We start from the raw sequence: 23,695 nt of genomic DNA, 5'->3' as shown, positions 1-23,695 counted from the left end.
AGAAACTGGTCAGAGTTGAGGGAAAGATGGATGGTGCTAAATACAGGGATATTCTTGAGCAAAACCTGTCCCACTCTGTGCGTGATCTGAGGCTAGGATGGAGGTTCACCTTCCAGCAGGACAATGACCCCAAACACACGGCTAATGCAACACTTGACTGGTTTAAGGGGAAACATGTAAATGTGTTGGACTAGCCTAGTCAAAGCCCTGATCTCAATCCAATAGAAAATCTTTGGTCAGACTTAAAGATTGCTGTTCACAAGCGCAAACCATCCAACTTGAAGGAGCTGGAGCAGTTTTCAAGGAGGAATGGGCAAAAATTCCAGTGGTAAGATGTGGCAACTGCTCATAGAGACTTATCCAAAGCGACTTGGAGCTGTGATTGCCACAAAAGGTGGCTCTACAAAGTATTGACTTTAGGGGGGTGAATAGTTCTGCACATTGACTTTTTCAGTTATTTTGTCCTATTTGTTGTTTGTGTCACAATAACATTTTATATATATATTCAAAGTTGTGAGCATGTTCTGTAAATTTAATGATGCAAATCCTCAAACAATCCATGTTAAATTCCAGGTTGTGAGGCACCAAAACACGAAAAAAGTAATGGGGGTGAATACTTCGGCAAGGCACTGTAGTTGTTAGCATTTTAAACTGAATTTGCTGGGCAATGAGGAGCCAGTGAAGGGATTGGCAGAGGGGGGAGGCAGAGGACAAAACGAGGGGACAGCTGAATTAACCGGGCAGCGGACTTGAGAATAGATTGGAGGGTAGCGAGTAGAGTTGTTGCGATACCAAATATTTGATTCGGTTTCGATACCATGCGAAAAAAAAAAAAAAAAAAAAAGCCACGTGCATTCCACATTTTAAAAAATGGCGAATCGAGCAGTTTTTATTTATTTTTTCTGTTCCGGCATTCACCACCTAGATTTTTTTTTATATTTTAATAGTTTGGACTTTTCTGACGTGGCGATATGTAATATGTTTATTATTTATATATTTTATATGTGAAATTGGGAAAAGGGGGTGATTTATACTTCATATTTTGGTGGGGGGTTTCACTTTTTTTTTTTTTTACACTTTTTATTTAATAACTATTTCCCCCCTTAGGGGCTAGAACCTGGGATCTTTCATCCCTTGTCCTATTCAGCCTGATAGATCTCTATCAGGGTGAATAGGACTTCACACTGTTCCTGCTGCTCACAGCATCAGGGATGTTACCATGGCAGTCAGGGCTTCTGTAGAGTCCTGGCTGCCATGGTAACCGATCGGAGCCCCAGGATTACACAGCTGGGGCTCCGATCAGAAGCTGCCACTGCACCACCAATGAGGGGGAGGGGAGAGGACCCTGTGCCCACTGCCACCAATGATTTTCATACTGGGGGGTTGAGAGGGGCCGGCGCACTGTGCCACCAATGATTTTAATGGAATGGGGGGGTTGAGGGGGGGCACACTGCACCACCAATGATAATTACCCCTTTATACAGGAGGCGGGTACTGGCAGATAAGGGGTTAACTGCCGCTGAGGTGCCGCACCTGAGGGGTTAACTGCCGCTGATCGCAGCTCCATGTCAGGGGCAGGGTGTCGGCAATGCGATTCTGCTGCCGGCACCCGCCTCCTGTATTGTGTTAAAGACTGACTGACTGACTACTTTTCCTGGGTCCAGACTAAGTATCAGGCTACACACAGAGCGGCTACACACCCAGCGATGTCCCAGCACTCACCATTAGTCCTGGAGCGCCGCTCCATTCGCCCGCAGTGCCCCATTACTGTCTCCTCTCCTGCTCCACATTACTATCAGAGTGACGGGGAGGAGACATCAGCTTCACTAGTGGGTGTTCCTTCTTCCTGGCTGTAGCGCTGTCCAATCGCAGTGCAGGGAGAAGGAACGCCCACTAGTGAAGCTGATGTCTCCTCCCATCGCTCCGATAGTAAATCAGCAGCATGTGGAGCAGGAGAGGAGACAGTAATGTGGCACTGCGGGCGAACAGAGCGGCGCCCAGGAATAATGGCGAGTGCTGAGACATCGCTGGGCGCCGCTCTGTGTGGGAATAGTCCTATCATTGGTGGCACAGTGCACCCGCCCCTCCTCCGCCCCCCTCTTCTCCTTGGTGGCAGCGGCAGCAGCACAGGGGGGAGGGAGGAAGACAGCTTCCTTCTCCCCGTGCTGCTGAGAGAACATGAGCGCCGATATCAGCTGTATCAATTGAATACACAGTAAAAAGTTGAAATAGGGCCACCAAGGAGATAATAATCACCACAATCCAATACTCAAAAAAAATAAAAATACGACAGTTATACTTTAAACATCTCAGAGTGGTCAACCCTGCTCTGAGGTCTTGACATGCATCGATTGTACTGCCACCAGCACAAATGCAAGATTTGCGGGCCCGGCATTGGAGCAGCGAGGGTGCCTGACCACATGTAGGCGAGTGGTAACAGGAAGAAGTGGAGCAAAGATCTAAAAATAAGAATTTTAAGAGATTATCATTGTGACAGGAGCGCCAGCACCGAACGGACTGCGTCCAAGCCACCGCACTAAGCCCGCCAGATATGTACTCTACACTGATGAGGGCAACCGCCCGAAACAGCGGTCTGTGTACAGATATCTGGCATGGTTACTTCTCCTTGTCCCGTTCCAAGGTCAGTTAAATCATCGATTCTTAGGAAGTCCCAACAGATGGTACCATGTACTGTATGGTTCTCTTTCCCCGGAATATACCTTTTAGCATATTTTTTAGCTTTAGAACATTTGCATCTGTTTATAATTTTATTTTATTTTTTTTGTTATCGGACATCCCCTTTAAAATTCGCAGGGCTGCCGTCTATACAGTTAGCCATGACAGTTCCAAGTGAATGGTGTGCAAACAGAATTAGGGAGAAAAATCTAATTATATTGTCATCATATTATACTCCTGCTATATAATTAAGGCCTCATGCACACGACCGTTGTTTCATTCCGTGTCCGTTGTTCCGTCTTTCGTGATTTTCTGCGGACCCATTGACTTTCAATGGGTCAGTTGAAAACTCAGCTAATGCACCGTTTGTCATCCGCGTCCGTGATCCGTGGTTCCAGGCCGTCCAAAAAATATAACCTGTCCTATTTTTTTCACGAAAAACGGTTCGCGGACCCATTCAAGTCAATGGGTCCGTGAAAAAACATGGAGGCACACAAGATTGTCATCCGCGTCCGTTTTTTTCCCCTATCATTTGCATGGCAAACTTGACTTAGACATATTTACTTTCCTTCATGTCTGGAGATCCTCCAAAAATAAAGGAAGACACACGGAAACAAAAACAGAAACGGATCACGGTACAACGGAACCCCATTTTGCGGAACGGAACACAAGAACGGTCGTGTGCATGAGGCCTAATACAGTTTATAAGTAGGTCTTGTCCAGATAACATTTGCAGTTACAGCACACAGATGTCATAGTGTTCTCATCCTGGGAGGTGCGATCACATGTGTGGTATCACCTGATGTTAAGCATTGTACGTCCGGTCACATGGAGTGAGGAACGATATGGCAGTGACAAGTAACACGTATGCAGATATCTGTTCTAATCAAAGTGTTCCCTCAGCCAAATGTTCCGATTTATGTCCACTCTAGTAATGAAGCTTAAAGGGAATTTGTCACCTGGTTTGACCATATTAAGCGGTCACCATTGCCATGTTTAATAAAATTATCTCCTGCAGTGGTTTTCTCTTTCTTATATTCATGCTTTAATTTTGCTAAAAAAGCAATTTTTTTATTATGCCTGAAGATGCCCAGAGGGGCATTATTCTTCACCCTCTGATCCCAGTAATGCCCCCCTGCGGTGCCTAGAGCTCAGCTCGTTATGCATTATCGTCCCACAGCCTAGTTTAACGGCGCCGCGCTCTCTGCTACGTCAACTAATTAATTCAAGCCACGCACCTGGAATCTTCAATTCATCCGTCTGAAATCTCGTGCAGGCGCAGTACCGCCTACTGCCTGTGCGATCCAACCGCTCCTGAGGGCAACAGCCTCAAAAGTGTCACTAGGCATGCGCCGAGCTCAGTGACGTCGTGGTTGGATCACACAGGCGCAGGCAGTACTGCGCCTGCGCGAGATTTCAGATGGATGAATTGAAGATTCCAGGTGCGTGGCTTGAATTAATTAGTTGACGTAGCAGAGAGCGCGGCGCCATTAAACTAGGCTGTGGGACGATAATGCATAATGAGCTGAGCTCTAGGCACCGCAGGGGGGCGTTACTGGGATCAGAGGGTGAAGAATAACGCCCCTCTGGGCATCTTCAGGGTTCATTTGCATAATAAAAAAATTGCTTTTTTAGCAAAATTAAAGCATGAATATAAGAAAGAGAAAACCACTGCAGGAGATAATTTTATTAAACATGGCAATGGTGACCGCTTAATATGGTCAAACCAGGTGACAAATTCCCTTTAAGCTTCATTACTAGAGTGGACATAAATCGGAACATTTGGCTGAGGGAACACTTTGATTAGAACAGATATCTGCATACGTGTTACTTGTCACTGCCATATCGTTCCTCACTCCATGTGACCGGACGACAATCTTGTGCGCCTCTGCGTTTTTTCACGGACCCGTTAAACTAGGCTGTGGGACGATACTGCATAACGAGGAGGCGTGCTTGGGCTCTAAATTAAGTCGGTCTAGGCACTGCAGGGGGGGCCTTACTGGGCTCAGAGGGTGAAGAATAACGTCCCTCTGGGCATCTTCAGGGTTCATTTGCATAATAAATAAAAAACTAAACAAAAAATAAACGCTTTTTTAGCAAAATTAAAGCATGAATATAAGAAAGAGAAACCCACTGCAGGAGATAAGGTATTTTATTATCTTTAAAGGCTGATGGACACCTCTGCACTGAGATGTTTTTTTTTATTTATTTATTTTTTGGGTGTTCATTTACTTCCCAAGTTCAAAATTAAGCAACTTTCCAAAAAATCTTCATTAAACATGTTGCCGCTGCAGAACTTGTGGTGCTGCTGTTTCCTATATACAGCTGGCTGTCTCGTTCCCCCTCTCCACCATGACAGCTCCTGCAGCCAATCACTGGCAGCAGTGACTGGCTCCTCTTATAGCATTACAAATGGTCACATGACTCAAGGGAATCCGATCACTGCCACGGCCAGCGACAGGCTGTAGGTGGCGTCAAACCAGATGTTTTCAGCAAGGGAGCCCAGCAGAGCATCGCCGGCCAGAAGAAGGAGCCAGAAACAAGTAAGTAAACTTCCTTTTACAGGGCCGACCAAGTGGGAGGTTTGCCAGACCCCCTCCCATTATTGCACAACCCTTTTAATGATATCGTACTAGACCTTACTCTACAGAGGAACATGAAAATATTTTTTGATCACTTTATAGATAAGAACCCCTCCCCCTTAGATGGACCACTAGGAACAATTTTTTATAGTGCCCAATTTTGGGCACCAGCGTACAGGTAAGGCATAATGGAGTTCAAGCAGGTTCAAAGGTGGGCAATTAAGTAATAAATGGAACGGGTGGACTACGGCACCCAGATTTTAATTACTGAACTCATGGTTATTTAGTATAGAAAAAAAAAAAAAAAGATGGCTGAGGGGAGATCTAATAACTACTGTATGTATAAGTACAGCGGTCCCTCAAGATATTATGTTAAGGGTCCATGCACACGTCCGCAAAATGGGTCCACATCGTGCTGTCCGCATCCGCATTTGTGGATCCGCACTTTCTACGAGTGCTGGCGATGTGCGGGCCGCACATTGCCGGTGTCCATGTGAATGGACCCCAATTGTTTCTGGAACGACCATTGTAACCCAGTGACATAACATGCTGGGTCCTGTATAGCACACAGTGTACCAGAAAAATTAAATGGGGCCACCATCACCTGACATGCAAAGGAGTAGCTTATCCTGGCACAGACAGAGGGCATGTAGTACTGCACTGTACTGTAAAAAGGGGCTACTAGACCAGGGATGGCCAACCTGTGGCTCTCCAGCTGTTGTAAAACTACAATTCCCACCAAGCCTTGCTGTAGGCACTCTGGGCATGTTGGGAGTTGTAGTTTTGCAACAGCTAGAGAGCCGCAGGTTGGCCATCCCTGGTCTAGTATAGTAAAGATCAACAGATCAATACACAGCTCTCTCTCACGATCTATTTATCCCCAGGACGGTGACTGTGACGAGGGGACATCCTCTGCGTCTGGAGGAAAGAAGGTTTGTACACAAACATAGAAGAGAATTCTTTACGGTAAGAGCAGTGAGACTATGGAACTCTCTGCCTGAGGAGATGGTGATGGGGAGTTCACTAAAAGAGTTCAAGAGGGGCCTGGATGTATTTCTGGAGTGTAATAATATTACAGGTTTTAGATTCCTGGAGAAGGGTCATCAATCAATGGAGTTATTCTGCTGGTTGACAGATTGGGTGCCAGGAAGGACCCCCCCACCTAGATGGATTCTACCTCACGGTGGTTTTTTGTAGGGGTGCACCGAAATTCCGGCGGCCGAAAATATCGGCCGAAAATGGGCCTAATCCATTTCGGCCGATATTGGTACATATCGGCAGAAAATAGCAGGGAGGGACTGGGAGGAGGAGCTGGGGGCCGGTGCGTTCACTGTGCTCCGGCCCCCAGCTCCAGTAGTTATATAATGTGTACAATTAATAAGCATTCTATTCATGAGGCCCCCTCTGCAGTAGAACATTCAATATAGCCACATCCTACTCACAGGGCTGTTATCTTAATGCTGGCCGGCTGGGCAGACGAGCGGCAGCGTCACGACTGACGTCATGTGCCCGGCCTACTTTCTGAATGAAGGAAGCGGCGCAGGCATGTGACGTCAGTCGTGACGCTGCCGCTCGTCTGCCCAGCCGGCCAGCATTAAGATAACAGCCCTGTGAGTAGGATGTGGCTATATTGAATGTTCTACTGCAGAGGGGGCCTCATGAATAGAATCCTTATTAATTGTACACATTTTATAACTAGTCTGTACTGGAGCGGCAATGGGGGGGGGGGGTGGGGGGGGTCTGTGGATGGCACTGTTATGGGGTGGGTGGGGGGGTCTGTGGATGGCACTGTTATGGGGTGGGGTCTGTGGATGGCACTGTTATGGGGTGGGTGGGGTCTGTGGATGGCACTGTTATGAGGTGGGGGGGTCTGTGGATGGCACTGTTATGAGGTGGGGGGGTCTGTGGATGGCACTGTTATGAATATCATTTAAAAAAAAGTATTTTTAAAAGTATTTGGGCAAAAAGGCAGTTTCGGTTTTCAGTCAAGGGCATCCTGAATTTTCGGTTTCGGACCAGAATTTTCATTTTGGTGCACCCCTAGTTTTTTGCCTTCCTCTGGATAAACACTGCAGGATTATAGGCTAAACTGAATGGATGCACTTCTTTTGTCTGCCTTATAAAAACTAGGTTATGTCACTGGGTGTGATCACGGACATGTCTAAGCCTCCCACCTCGGTTGTTTGTTGGCTGAACTGACAATCTAAGAAGCCACAGAAATAATAGTCTGTCTGCAGATCATCCTGCCAAGTAACAAGTGGATGAGCTTCTGGCAATGTGCAGACTGCATGCGTGATCGTTGCATGATTAATGATTGTTCGCTCTGAATGCAGTTTGCATCGGCCTGTGTAATGGCCTTCCAGACAGGCACCAATCAGTGGACCATGGAAAAGGATCTGTAGCCTTGGTCCAGCAGTAGTGATCATCAGCAGCTTCACTCTGAACACCCACTGCTCTGTCCTGCAGGATAAACTACCTTACATGCAAGGAATGGGACATCAGCCACCAAACTACTCTTGTAGGCCATCAGTTTATTTGCAGTTCATTACATTGAGAAGTCACTAGTGATCCTGTAGGCACCTCAGCTCCAACTTGCCAAACATCAGAGCATTATCTGGACATTCCTTGGCCTTTTTGGAAAGATCCAATCATTAGGACCAGTTACACATTGCCACAACTTCAAAATACCTGGTCAGATCATGCTACATGCAAGTTCTACCTACTACAGTGGTCATTTGGCTGAAGGCTGGATACTTACATTGATGATTGGTTATGGCTAAAGCAAGGAATGTGATGAAAGCTATGGCAGCCAGGATAAAGAAGAAAATCCCAATAGAGAGGAAGAAGCGCAGTCCCTTCAGCCATGTTCTCCAGAAGTCCTGGACATACATGATGTGTGTGATGAGGGCCCACAGGGCCAAAACGCCTACAGGGGAAAAAATACACACCAGATTACATTGTTGAATAAGGAGAACATCGTTTTCCTACAAGAATCAAGTTCAAGGGCTTAGGAGGCTTTCTGCACTACACATTTATAGCACACCACCAGAATAGACCATAGGCACATCCACAAATTTTCGGAAATGCTGTGGATTCCCCAACCGGATTTGTGGAGGAGAACTCTGCAACAGTATACAGTACCAGCAAAGTGGATGAGACGATCACTATTTTTATTGGTCCATATCAGTAACAATGTTTCTATATGGTGTTTTATTAAAGGGCTTTTCCAGCTAGACAAAATCTGCTTCAAATAAAAATAGATGTAGCTTACTGATACAATTCTAGGGTTCTATGATGTCAGCGGCGATCCTGGTACCTACATATAGACTTCCTCCCTTTCATTGTGTCAGTGACGTGGCTGGCTGACTGGCTCATTCCATTAGCTAAGCCAGCTCCCTTCCCCATTGTGCCTAATGCGGCAACAGAAAAGGACACTGGCTTAGCTACTGAACCGAGCCAGCCAGCATGCCCCTTTCCAGTACATCACCGACACAGGTAGGGGAAGGAAGCCTTCTCCAATGTCAAACTCTATGCAGAGCTAAAGGTGTTGGTGTTATCCAAAGAACAAAGTCCAGACACAGGGAATTCTGTGTACTAATCCCGGTACTGTATTTAATCACCATAAAAAAAAAATATATATAAAACGTTTCTGATGACAGTGTCCTTCTTCAGGGCTGAATGAAGCTTGGCTGAAGTCTACATTCCATGGTTTCAGAGAGGTGGACTGACAAATCTGTGAGTACTATGCTGACGAAGTGAAATATTAGTGAATACATAAATAATATCAGTACAATACCAAGCATACTGCCACTATACGATGTATGGCACAGTGCTTGGAAGGCTGGTGGGGAGCCTGCATTGCTCACCAGAGCGCCTGCGAGTCCTGAAACAGCTGATCGGCGGGAATGCCAGGATTCAGACCCCTGCCAATTTTTTTGTCGGACAAGAATAGGCATTTCTATAATAGCCCGCCCGTTCCTCAAACTGCGGACCGCAAAACACGGTGTAAATGCGCCCTTCCTCAAAGATTTTCAAAAAGGCACACCAGTTACTCTCCGTTAACTCTAGTTGGAACTTTGCACATGGACCAATCTGTAAACAGGCACTCAGGCTTAAAGGGGGTGGCCCATTTGGGACATTGATGGCACCACACTAGGATATGCTGTCAATGTCAAATAGGAGTGGGTTCCAGAGGTGGGACCTGCACCTATCTAGAAAACTGAGCCCCCGAAGTGAAGGAGAGCACGCCGTGCTCTCCATTCATCTCTATGGGAGTTCAGAAAATAGCCTAGCGAGCAGTGAACAGAGGATGGCCATGCATGCGTGGCTGCTGTCTGTTCACTTAAAAGGAGTTGCCCCATGATTAATGTAAAAAATGAAAATCAAACTTAATACAGTACATGACAATCTCTTTCTAACAAAGCTAGAACCAGCCCTGCACCTCACATGGATCCAGAGATCTCCACAATCATTGCTCTGCTAGATTTATATCAAGCTGACAGCTCAGGGGCGTGTCTGTTCTGCTGCAGCTGAGGGGGCGTGTCCATGCTCTCCCTATCACAGCCCAGGGGGCATGTCCATGCTCTTTCACTATCACAGCTGAGGAGGCAGCTGAAAAGTGAAACTGAGCATGTGCGGCCTTCTCAGTGAGCAGGGCAAATAAATAAGAAAAAGAACAAGCAGCAGGTGGCGCTATACAAAATACATTATATTGAATAACTCAGTGGCTATGCTAAATTTCTAATTACACGCAGTTACAAAAGTTTTCAGATACAGGTGCTGGTTAAAAAACGGTAGAATATTTTTTGTAGGACAACCCCTTTAAGTTGTCCTGTTCTGGAGCTAGGAGAAGGTCCCAGACACTAATGCCATGGCCAACCTGCGGCTCTCCAGCTGTTGTGAAACTACAACTCCCACCATGCACTGCTGTAGGCAGTCTGGGCATGCTGGGAGTTGTAGTTTTGCAGCAGCTGGAAAGCCTCAGGTTGGCCACTCCTACTGCTTGTGCCTGGCAGCAGCTGTGCCCCAGATGTCAGTCCACACAATCACATTCTAACAGGAACACATGAAAAGTGTTAACCACCTGAAAACCTTTCTGGCCCTCAAAAATGTGCTTGTGTACAGTCACTACAATACAACACTGCAGTACTGTATAGCAGGAACATGTTTTTTTTTAACCCTTTACCGTTGCAGCCAGTTTTGACCTTTATGAGGTGATGATTTTCCATTCTTTTGCTGGATGAGCTGTAGTTTTAGCTGCACCATATTGGGGTACATTCAATGCATTGAAAAATGTATTAAATACTGTTACTTAGAGGGAATGGAAAGGGGGAGAAAATATAAAAAATAAAAATTAAAAAAAACAACCTTCTGCAAGCATTTTTTTACGCTGTTGACCATGCAGTATAATTTTAGTCTGAGGGTCAGAACAATCATGGCCATACCAATTTTTATTTTTTAGGTTTTACATTTTGCATCTCCACATTCAAAGAGCCAGAACTTTTTTTTTTTTTTTTCATGGACACAGCTGTGTGAGGGCTCGATTTTTGCGGAACGAGCAGTAATTTTCTTGTTTCTGTTGTTGTACCATATTGTTTTGTGGAGGAGAGATGTATAAAAAATAAAAAAAATTATCAACTATGGATTTGTTTTTTGTCTGCTGTTTACCATATATGTTACACATCATAACTTTAATTCGTTAAGTTTTATATTTCAATTTAAAAAAACATTTAAAAAAAAACTTTAGTCACACTACAGGACTTGAGTTAGGCCTCATGCACACGACCGTATGTATTTTGCGGTCCGCAAAAAATACGGATGATGTCCGTGTGCATTCCGTATTTTGCGGAACGGAACAGCTGGACCCTAATAGAACAGTCCTATCCTTGTCCATAAAGCGGACAATAATAGGACACGTTCTATTTTTTTGCGGAACTGAAATACAGTCATACGGAAATATGTAACTTCCATTTTTTTGGGCAGACCTATTGAAATAAATCGTTCCGCATACAGTCCGCAAAAAAACAAAAACGGAATGGACACGGAAAGAAAATACGTTTGTGTGCATACTGTGATTGCTGGTATAATGCAGTGCAATCCTTCTGTATTGCAGTGTGCTATACCTGCCAGCATTATACCGACAGCCTGCCTATTATAGAGCAGTCTTCTATACATGTTTTTATTGGGTTGAGTCAATGAGATTCCGATGTTGCCCCTACCTCCATAAAATCCCCTGCCGAACATAAATACCGGAAAAAAATAATATATATATGTGAAAGTAGCCTTTAACAAATGACAAAACTGCTGACAGACTCCCTTTAAATGGTCCCAGCATAGGTTATACCTAGTAAATAAGTACCAACATCAAAATAAATAAAACCATGTTCACATTAAAAGGTTTTCAGGATCATGACCCCATACGCAGATAAAATACAACAATTATATTTATCGTTTCCTCCAATTTTACAAAAAAACTGTCAAAATGGACAATATTTAAAATTTTTAAGGGGTTGGCCCACAAACAAAATGTATCGCCTATCCACAGGATAGCTGATAAATGTATGGTTGCTGGGAGAGGGGTGGATTCCTGGGACCCCCAACGATCACAAAAACGGGGTCCAAGATAGGGTTGGCGATATACCGGTATCACGATATACCGCGGTATTAAAAAAAAACTTCGATATCGCAGTTTCCTAAATACCGCGGTATTTTGTGACGTCATAGAAGCGGTCATGTGCGCTGACCGCTTCTAAATCTGCGTCCGCGGCCACCCGCCCCAGCATGAACCGTACTGCACATTTACAGAGTACTTGTACGCTAGTGGCGGCGCTCTTAGCCATTGGGCCGGCGTGAGGGAGGGAAGGAATTCTGTGACTCGTATTCCCGGCACCCGACCTCTGAGAGGACGCTGTGATCCGCGCAATTAACCCCTCAGGTGATCACAGCGTCCTCTCAGAGGTCTGGTGCCGGGAATGTTCTTAAGCCCCTGCATTGGTGGCAGTGCGCCCCTCCCTCCCCAGTATTAATCATTGGAGGCCACAGGGTCGTCACCCCATAATTGGTGGCAGTGGGCAGTTCCAATCGGAGTCCCAGCAGTGTAATGCTGGGGCTCCAATCGGTTACCATGGCAGCCAGGAAGCTACTGAAGCCCTGGCTGCCATGGTATGTTAGTGAGCAGCATTATACTCACGTGCGCCGTGGCCGCCGGTCGCTCCTTCTCATAGGTCTGTGTGGCGCATTGCTAATGCTATAAGCATTAGCAATGCGCCGCACAGACAGAAGAAGGAGCGCCCGGCGGCCACGGCGCACGTCAGTATAATGCTGCTCACTAACATACCATGGCAGCCAGGGCTTCAGTAGCGTGACTCCTGGCTGCCATGGTAACCGATCGGAGCCCCAGCATTACACTGCTGGGACTCCGATCGGAACTGCCCACTGCCACCAATTATGGGGTGACGACCCTGTGGCCTCCAATGATTAAAACTGGGGAGGGAGGAGGGGCCCACTGCCACCAAAGATGTGAGGGGGACCCTGTGGCCACTGCCACCAATGATTCATACAGTACAACGCCTCCCTGTGGCTGCCCCCATACAGTATAACGCCTCCCTGTGGCTGCCCCCATACAGTATAACGCCTCCCTGTGGCTGCCCCCATACAGTATAACGCCTCCCTGTGGCTGCCCCCATACAGTATAACGCCTCCTTGTGGCCCCAAGTGGTTTTTTTTTTCTTCTAAATGGGCATTTATCGCGATATATATTGTTATCACGATAAATTTCTTAATATCGTTATTGTGGGAATATTTTTGATATCGTCCAACCCTAGTCCAAGAGTACTCTGGTGAATGGAGCAGTGACGGGCATGTGTCACCACCACTCCACTCACTTGTATGGGACTGCCGGAGATGGCCAAGTGCTGAAGTCCCATAGACAGCGAATGGAGACAGGAGCAGACGTGCGCACTGCACCTCTATTCTCACAGGGGGGATTCGCTGTTTGTGGGCAGAGCAGCCTTTGTGAACGCGGTGGTGTATTATGTAATGTGCTGGTGACGCTGCACTGTCACAATGTAGCTGAAACCAATGACTTGGCAGAGGGGTTTCACAAGTCTTCCTGATAACCAAGCAAAACACACAGAAACCATGGACATACAGATGTAGCAGAGCTCAATTTGTCACTGCAGTAGCTTTGGTTATAACAGGGATGCCCAACCTGCGCTCCCTCCAGCTGTTGCAAAACTACAACTCCCGGTATGCCCGGACAGCCTACAGCTATTAGGGCATGCTGGAGTTTTGCAGCAGCTGGAGGGCTGCAGGTTAAGCATCCCTGGCTTATAGACCGCACTTGAAGAAACTTAGATCTGATTAACTTTTGGATTTCTTGACTTGAGCGTAGATATATAAAAGAGGACCTGTCACCTCTCCGGGCATGTGTTTTAGTAAATAATTCAATCCCCCTTGCAAAAAAATTCTGTTCTTTACAATTCTATTATTTCTACTAGAAGCTTTCGATCAGTCTTCAGTGAAGGCCAAGATGGGTGTCCCTGCAAAGTCTGACCCCAGCAGCACCGACTGAATAGTGCCTAGGGACACACAGCCTACTGGACCTTAGCTACTGGTTGTTGGAAATTAATTCCTACATTTCTAGTAGGAATAATAGAGGAATGGTACGACAGAGTCCTAAAAATTTATTCTCCAGAATTGTTACTACTTCCTAAAACCAGACGACATGTCAGGAGGGGTGACAGACCCTCTGGAGGCCCCATGCACAGACTCTTGCCTCTTGGCTGGTGAAAGCAGCTTTCCCTCTACTTTTTTGGGTATATTCACATATAGCTAACTTTGTTTCAGAAATGACTACAACTGCCCGACTCATCGGAAGGGGGCTTGTAGACATCAATGTGCTTACCTCCAACCGCATTCAGATGAATGGAACGGATTAGCTGATTTTCAGTAGCAGAAATGTCTGCAAGAAACGCGCCATGTGTGAATGCACCCTTAAAGGGGTTTTCCCCACTACCTATCGCACCTACGCACCTCCACTCCATTACCAAAGCTGTAGTCGACAGTCAGATAGAAGTGGGGTCCACCTATCCTCATAGGGTACTCCGGGAACTGGTTTTTCATCATCGCGGGGGAGGCGGGTCCCAATAGTTGGACCCCCAGTGATCCTGTGGACAGGGGATAAGTAGTGCAGTGAGAAAGCCCCTTTAATATGACAGGTGATCATCAAGGAGCATGGCTCATACACATAGATATGGCCTCCTGACCAGGCTCTGACCATTACAGGTGTGCTCTCATCTGCAGCATGAAGCTGTTCAGACCAAATGGAAGCCAAATCTTAGATAGCCATAGTATGAATGCCTGTTCGGCCGATCGTTATTCCACCCTCCTCACACATACACATGCATGCTCAGTTTGACGGACTGTCCATTTGTTTCAGATTGTGAGAGGTACATGAGCAGCTACCAGACACCTCAGGCAGCTCATCTCCACTCAGAACAAAAGGATGTTGAAATCTTACTACTCAGCCCTGCTCTGACATATGGAGCTGGGGGAAAGTCAGGACACTCCCATACAATGTCATGGTTGGTCAGTCACTCTAAAAATGGTGGGATCGGACAACGTCAATCTAATCTGTAAGACCAGCTTTACCCTCAGGTCATGGTCCTAGTAGTGTTATCTTCATATTTCATGTAATAAAGGGGTTGTCCAGGTTCAAAGCTGATCCCTCATCTTCAAACCCCCCCCCCCGCCCCGATATGAGCTTCATAGCATTTCATGCTCCGATGCTGTCCCTTGCCCTGCGCCGAATTGTTTTTAATACTACTCGGCGGAGGCCTCCACCTAACAGTGAGCCCAGCTAAGCGACATCGCCGGCTCTGATGGGAGGGCTTTAGCGCTGCCTTACCGTTTTACAGGCTAGAACAGCTCTAAAGCCTGCCCATCAGTGCCGTTGACATCACTGGGCTCACTGCTAGGCTGAAGTCCCCATGGAGAGCCCGGTACATCACCACATCTAAAAGCACCTTTGCCCGGCACGATTCAGCGCAGAGCAATGGAGAGCATCAGAGATGCTAATATCAGGAGGCATTGTCTGGGTGAAAATGGGGGCATGTCCGAGCTTAGCTCTGAACCCAGACAACCCCTTTGAATCTCCTAAGATTATGAATACTGTGGAAAGATCAGTTCTCATCAGAAGGTTATAGAGGTTGTCCCTTTATTATAAGTCTCTATTAGATGAACGACATTACAGAATTTAAAAGAAATACGTTCTTAGACAATGTTACATACTTGTTATTGTGCCCCCTGATGTTTTTTTGTAATCTTCTCATAACATCCACCTCATGAGTCCAGTACCGGTGGTCACACATGCTCAGTCAGACCACCTGGATCCTCTTGTACACGGATGGTGGAATGATTCCTGCCACCGTGCAGGCCAGCCAGTAAGAATCAGTGCACTAGAAGTGGTTTCTTATTGATACTGGACACATTAGGGTGGACATCGTGAGAGGGAATCAAAGATACAACAGGAGGCGCCATAACACGTATGTAACAGTCATAGGAGCAATTTTCTGAAATGATTCCAATTCAAAAGATGCTATGTTCTACATGAACAAAGAAATATTTACGTGAGGGACAACCACTTTAAGAAGCATCATGTGGCTGAAACCATGAATCAACAAGAAATATTGCATACTTCATATATTTGCCCTGCTACAAAATCACAAAAAGGGAACAATTTCTGAAGTTGGACCTTTTTTTTCCTCAAAACAAGGGAAACCATAGAGCGTGATTCAGCAGCTTTAGAAAATCTGCAAAGTAATGGTGGAGAGCCACGTGAACATATCAGCCGATTTCACTGCTCGGTCAGGAGTCAGACCAAGGTTAGACACTGTTCACTTCACGGTAAAATAATTCCATGGGGCGAATACGCCAGGAAAGTCATCTGTACTGTACAGGAAATAGTTAAAGGGGTAGTCCCACTTCAGACATCGATGGCATATCCGCGCCACCCTCCTGTCTCCGTTAATGGAGTTCTGAAAATAGCTGAGCTATTTATGGCGGTTCCATAGTGGTGAATAAAGAGGTGGCGGTGAACGCGTGGGGCACTTTCCAGTCAGTGCTAAGGGACTTCAAAAATAAGCAAACGCAGTCGCTTGCCTTTTTTTGGAACTCCAGTGGCGAGCCACAGAATGAAGTTGCAGTGAATGGAGATAGAAGCGCCAGAGGTGGGACCATCACCTATCTGACATAGGGTGGCATAGTCTAACGATATTCCAATGTCTGAGATGAGAAGACCCATTTAATCAGCCATCTTGGGGAAGAGGCTGGCACCCTGTAGAGGGAAATATAGCAACCCAAGTTACGAGATGAGACATCTGGCATTGAGGGACCTGGCTCAATATTTTTTCTGCTTGGCCTTTGTGTAAATGGTGACTTAGGCCTCTTTCACATGAGCGAGTATTCTGCGCGGGTGCAATGCGTGACGTGAACACATAGCATTCGCACGGAATCTGGACCCATTCATTTCAATGGGTCTGTGTACATGTGCGTTGGTTTTAACGCATCACTCACGCGTTGCATGAAAATCGCAGCAGGTTCTATATATTCGATATAGCCTTAGGTCCTTTCTGCTTCAGACATGGGGATTAAAGGGAATGACCTCTTAATCATTTGTGTGAGTAGAGTGCACCAACAATAAGCAGGACACCTACCGTAATTAGCACTAATTTGTGGGGGGAACCCAGCATATGCAGATTGAGCTGATGGGGTAAAGGGACCCTCCTCTCATTTCAATGCCTGAACTGTGTATCTGAAAATAGGTTTTCTAAACCAGATAAGTCCTTTAACCACTTAACGCCCAGCGCCGTACATGTATAAAGACTTCTTATAGCAGACACCCGCTGCTCATATCCGCAAATGGCAGTAATGCCGATCGCGGACATTTAACCCCTCAGATGCCGTGGTCAATCCTGACCACAGCATCTGAGCGTGCTGAAACCCACTCTCAGTTGTGCTCTGGCTCCCCCGTGTGGCGATTGGAGGAGCTGGAGCGTGTATGCAGCAGCCCGTGTGTTTACGACTGACACAAAGCTGCTGCATAGCATTTCCTATGGAGCCCTTGTCTGGAAAACGAAAATGCAAAAAAAAAAAAAACTCCGGGCTTAAAAGGGTTAAAGGGAATGTTTGAGTTAGGCAAAAAGTGAGAAATATGTGATAAATAAATAAAAAAGTTTCCTGACAAAGCAGTGCTGGATATGAATAGGACAAACCTGTAATACCCAACTCTACCACTGCTAAGTAGATAGCGGGCAGGTAGACAGATCAAGGTATACAACAACCTCACACGAGTGCCGCAGCTGATCGGTGGCAGTGCCGAGAGTCAGACCCCCAACCGATCTGACTAGATGTCCATCAATATACTGTATCTAACCCACAAACTTCCCACATAGTGAAAAGAAAATCTGTTCACATTTGTGAGGATTACATCCTTTATAGGTTTCTCAAAGAAGCTGCAATAGTTTATGTAAATTTTACAAGACTCTTTTCTCTCCTCCAAGGTTCAGGAAAGCAGTCATCTGGAAAACATTATGCGTAGGAGGCAAGAACTATTAGGCAATAAGTTAAGGAAGATCTTCCAGTTACTGGGAACCCCCTTTCATATTTACAGGCAGGGAGCAGGCGTTGAGGAGGGGTGAATTTTTCCTAAATGCTCCAGTTCCAGCTCTGAGCAACCTTCTCCTCATTGGACCAGAAGTGCGATGTGCCGTCTACTTGCATGGCGCTCCTGCTGGCCAACCAAATGACCTCAGCAGTGACACGCGCAGGCATGTTCTTTTATTAAACTCTGCACCCTGCCTGTAAAAATGAAAAGGTGTTCCGGGTTTTGGAGAACCCCATTAGGAGATAAGTCAATACTCGCCTCATCGATCTGCCACCGCTCCAGGTCAGGCATTATATGGTCCCCTGCTGATCTCCGCTTCCTGCTCCATCTTGACATAAGATGCATCTGATCAATGACTGGACACACAGATGGCCCACCAGAGCAGTACATGGGGACCTTTCAGAGGCCCATATAAAAAATAAAGATGGGAGGCAGAGTTCGCAGCAAGAAGAAAAACAAAAAATTGGATGGAGCTGCAAAGAACATATAGCTAAAAGCTTCTGTTGAAACTACTTTGCCTTCTCAGAGGTTGCATGGTCGGTCCACTATAGTCAATGGCTGACCATACAGCCGCCAACAAAGCTACTCATCCCGTAGAACGTCTGATATTTTCTGATGTCCAGAAAAAAAATATCTTACATATAATGATAGAGCTGTTACAACGTAGAACTGATAACCGTACGGCAAGGCCTAAACTATGACCCCACAGTTTCAGCCAGTGGTAACAAGGCTCAAGCTGCATCATGCAAAACTTGGACATTTCAAAACTTGAGGGGGAAGAGGGAACTGAGCTCCATCAACATACCATGGTCCATCAGGTCATGTCCCCACCATTACCAAAACAAAGCTCAAGGAACCTCAGGCCTGACCATGGAGTCTTGAGGTTCAGTGAAACCTGTCTGGAGGACCACAGTGGTAGCCAATTCTTCAATTTGGACTACAGAATTCCTTCAAACTTGGTCAAAGACAACCAAGTCCTTAAACAAGATTCTGAGCATCTTACTTCTCACTTTTTGTCAGTGCTCCAAAGCAGCAGATGTTAGCAATGACTCTACTGCTACCAGTAGATAACCAGCACATACTGGGACCACCAAAGCACAAAGCTAACTGAAAATGTTAAGTACTGGCATCAAACTTGACTGGCGCTCTAGCCTGCTAGGTATGCTACAGCCGCGGTTAATGAAGGTAAGAATTCATTTAGTCCTGAGGTGCATAACAGACTTATTGGCAGCAGATTTGCCTTATCTTGCAAAAAGCAGCTGTTTTTAGCAGAGCCAAGCAGAAAATATCCCATCCAGAGAGAGCAAGTCCCCTTCCAAGAACACCCAGAGGGATTTACAAAAGAAAGACTCACACAAATCGTACTGCCACAAAATAACTAAAATACCAGATACATGAATATACATTAGACCAAGAAGAAGATCTACCGGACGTCAAGATGCTCACGTACAGTGACATCAGGTGATACTGACTGGAAGAGGACCACCAACTAATCCTCTCAAAAAGGACTGTAAAAGTAGTGAACAGCACCCCATCTTCTGGCCTAGGGGCTGTACTGTGGACCTGCTGCTTAAACCCAAGTTGTCCATATTTCAAGGTTGTCCTACAAGATGGTTGTACTTTAGCAAATTTTCCTTACCACGTAGCACAGAGCTATGAGGACATCTGCAGTGGGAGCTCCATCAATACATTTGATGGGAGAAAAAAAAAATATATAGTGGTACCTGCAGCTTTTTAAAAAAATGAAGGAAATATCCATTGTGCTTTTGTTCCTTCTTCTAGGGCAGCAAAGAAAAATTGTAAATCATACAGCAGATGTGAACAGAGCTTAAGGAGTAGTTTGACCCCAAAAATATAGTTTAGTAAGAACAGGGAGGGAGGAAGGAAAGCATTGTCCTACTAATGCTGTTCAGGTTCAGCAGCAAGACTCCTTTTCCCGCTCTTCAAGGCTGTTGTGCAGTGCTTAGCTATTGATCTATCCTCAGGATAGGTCATCAATATCAGATTGACACCACCGCTGATGAGCTGGCTGAAGAGGCCCTCATGAATGGGAGAGGAAGGTGCCAGCCGCTACAGCAGGCACGCTCAACCTGCGGCCCTCCAGCTGTTGTACAACTACAACTCCCACAATGCACTGCTGATAGCTGTAGGCTGTTCGGGCATGCTGGGAGTTGTAGTTTTGCAACAGCTGGAGGGCTGCAGGTTAAGCATGCCTGCGCCACAGTCTAGACAGTGAAGAGGACGCGATGCTCGCATGAGCGCCACGGCCTCTTCAAAAGGCTGATCAGTGGAGGTGCCAGGTGTCAGAACCTGGTCCTCAATATCTCACCTCTCTGGCAGAGTGGAGGTGTGAATTCCCATCTGTAGTCACGTGCACTGCTGCAGCCATCTACTTAGGCTCAGTGGTGATGTGTCCCCAAGTGGAGGCTGCAGCAGTGCACGTGATCATGGAAGGGACGTCACATTTACAGTCTGCTGGGGACGGGAACCTTGTCGGTGCGCGATTTTCTTTCATTTTAACTCTTTTCCTGCCCTCAATAAAATTTGGTTTGGGGTTGGACAGCCCCTTTAAACAACCACAGAAATGTTCAGCCCACTATAGAGCTGCACTTGGAAAGTAGTCACTGATCAGCCTTGGTCTCCTACTTAAAAGGATTATCCGAGATTATTTATTTATCCCCCCCCCCCCCCCCATTTTGCCACCGAGGCTGCCTCATTGGGTAGGTGCTACCCAGGTACATGGTGCATGTGATCCTAACCTGGTTACAACCCACAATGTACGGCACGTGATCCCAGAAATGCCCACAACTTATTAGACAGTGGAGCGCAGCGCTGGCCCAATGGGGAAACTATAATCATCATCAACGGAACAGCTGTAATTCACATCAAGGGGGAAAGAGGACATGGGGAAAAAGATAGTATCTGGACGACGAGCTTGTAGGGGGGTCACTATCCTTCCTCCACAGCCACCAAATGGGAAACCTCTCTCTGCGTCTAATCCGTCTATCACCCAAAGAAGAATGCCTCATATAAGGGGGAGCCGAGAATGTGGCACTGTGGTCTCGATAACAGAGTGGTCCTCTCAAAGAGGTGGTCTTTTGGGAAGGTCTCTCTGAATAAAAATATCCTGTAAGGTCTCCAATCCAGTTGGATCCTGCTGGCTTGCTCTATGCCATGTGTGTATGGAGCGTGGCATTGCAGCACAAAGCGCCGGTATACGCCTTACGTATGGTGCCATGGACAGGGGTCGGGCTCAGCATGCACTTACCCGTTTCCAGAACTACATGGATTACAGTGGACAGAGGGGAACCCGCGCTCTCCGCCTCCCTCTCACTTCTCCTCCCCTTTGCAGGTGAATTTTAGGGCACCAGGGGGAACACAGGACCCCTGTTCTCCCAGCTGGTTAGGGTCCTAACCATGGAACCAGACATTTAGGCAGAACCTATGAATATGCCACCATGGTCTTCAACCTTGCCATTCCTAGAGTGCCCCTTTAAAGCTCCTTTGCTGAGAGGCACTTTAAACAAGGTAATTAGGGGTTAAATACATATATACAGGCAGATAACTGTGGGCTGAACCTGACAATTTCAGCAGGGTCAGCCGACCATCTAGTATGTATGGGGGCCTCCCGACTCCCAGCAGGCAGATGTTGGTTGAGATAAGGATCGGGCAGCTGCTTTTCGAAAGCCTGATGCTTTTGATCTTGTGGAGATAAGCGGCTGCCAGAATTTCCTGGAGGGGGAGGCATGTTTGCTACACTTGTCATTCAACTGAAGCGGACACTTGGGGGGATACTCCAAGCGCCTGTCTGCCAGCCGGCCAATCAGCGTGCTGCTGAATGGCAGGTTCTCCTCACAGTCCAATGCCATGAGCAATGAAGAGGCCCAACATGCTAGTCCTGGTATGAGCAACCTCCGTCTGTTCAGACACTACAACTCCCAGAATCCTGCTTTTACTTCTATAGGAGTAAGGCCTCATGCACGTGGCCGTATTGCTGCCCGCAAACAGCGGGTCTGCAATATGCGGGCACCGGCCATGTGCTTCCCACATCGGAGGGGTCCACAATCCGGAGCTGTGGTGCGGAACGGAGGCACGGAACCCCGCGGAGTGCTTCCGCAGTGTTTGTCCGTGCCTCCGCACCGCAAAAAAATGGAACTTGTTATTTTTTACAGTGCGGACGGATCACGGACCCATCAGTATAAAAGTCTCAGAGAACCCCTTTAACAACAGATTGTGCTGCGCTCAGGCAGGAGCCGCTCATACACAGGGGGTCTCCAGCGACAGATCCTCATACGCACTCACAGGGTATATGGACATCAGATCCCCTCCATTCCAGCCATCGTTGGGGTCTCCAGCACAGGGGGTGCTCCTCACCCAAATCTTCCTCCTCCCTACAGTACAAGTGCCGTCATGACATGTCACTGACAGATTTCATTCACAAGGAGCATAAACCGCTCTGTACATCACCCCCTCCACCGCAGACCATCGGGCGGGTTAGGCCACACTTTGGTCACATGATCTTCGGTGCAAACTCCAACTACATGTCTTATCTAACGTGTTTCGAGCCATTCAGCGACATTCCTGTCACTGTTAACGTAGGCTATAACTCTGACCTGTGCATTAAGGGGGTATTCCCATCTCAGAATATGGGGGCATATCACTAGGATATGCCCCCATTGTCTGATAGGTGCAGATCCCACCACTGGGACCCGCACCTACAACGAGAACGAAGCGGGGAGAGCTGTGGCTGGAGGACCCCAGGAAATTTCCCGGGGTCCATCCACCACCAAGGGCTGATCCCATAGAAGTGAATGGGAGCGCACCGCACACGCGCAGCCCCAGCTCCCATTCATTTCTGGGGGAAGAAGACGGAAATAGCCGAGCCAGCACTCGGCTATTTTCCGCGGCCCTATACAAATGAATGGAGGGCGGCTGTGCATGCGCAGTGCGCCTCCATTCACTTCCCCGATCCGTTCTCATTGTCGGTGCGGGTCCCCGCACCTATTAGACAGTTGTCTGAGATGGGACAACCCCTTTAATTGGGTATAAGCAGCACAACAGAGACGTCTGTAGCTCAGCCACCGGATGGCGCTGTGCTGATAATCAACCTGTGCGACCTAATCATCTAGATCAGGGGGTCTGCAACCTCCAGCTGTTGTGAAACTACAACTCCCAGCATGCACACTTAGTCACCTGTTCCCAGAACTGTCATATAAGTGAAGGGAGCATGCTGGGAGTTGTAGTTTCACAACAGCTAGAGAGCCAGAGGCTGATGATCCCTGATCTACCTCTCTCCTCAGGGGGCACCATCTACCCTGTAAGGTGCCACCATGCCCCCACCCACAGTGCCCACTCCACGCGATGACGTCATCCAGATTCACACCTGCGGCTCATTAACAGTGCCCCTACCTGACAGGCCACCCATGGCCGCAGTCCAGGGCTGCCCAAAAGCCACATTCCAGGCCAGGAAAGCCGACAAACCAAATATGGTGCCCACTGTGGCGTAAACGATCCGGATCCAGAGCTGCTTGGTGACCGCCATGGAAAGCCAGGAGATCACTCCGCTACCACAAACCTCAGTCCAGACCAGGGGGACGCAAACAAGATCACTCTCTTCATTCCTAGCACCGATTGGTCAGCACAACTGCCAGCTAAACTGCTGGGAACCAATCGCTGCATGGTAAAGGGGAGGGTTTAAAGGCCGTGACCAATCAATAAAGTCAAACCAGATGTCCAATAGAAGGAGCGCTAATTTCTCCTGTTGCTAGGCAGA

The 23,695-nt window shown here is 47.0% G+C and overlaps 1 protein-coding gene across 1 annotated transcript in view; it reads right to left on the bottom strand.

The window, feature by feature from the left end:
• Positions 1-23,540, bottom strand: part of SLC48A1 (solute carrier family 48 member 1) — a 28,490-nt gene extending 4,950 nt beyond the window's left edge. The window contains exons 1-2 of the mRNA XM_044285314.1: positions 23,332-23,540; positions 8,017-8,184 (exon numbers count right to left, since the gene is read on the bottom strand). Coding sequence (XP_044141249.1) covers positions 8,017-8,184; positions 23,332-23,464 — 301 coding nt within the window. The 5' untranslated portion in view covers positions 23,465-23,540. The remainder of the gene's footprint in view (positions 1-8,016; positions 8,185-23,331) is intronic.
• Positions 23,541-23,695: the final 155 nt, after the last annotated feature.

This window comes from Bufo gargarizans, chromosome 3, assembly GCF_014858855.1.
Source record: "Bufo gargarizans isolate SCDJY-AF-19 chromosome 3, ASM1485885v1, whole genome shotgun sequence".
NCBI lineage: Eukaryota > Metazoa > Chordata > Amphibia > Anura > Bufonidae > Bufo > Bufo gargarizans.
This window is presented reverse-complemented; position numbering and strand designations above follow the sequence as displayed.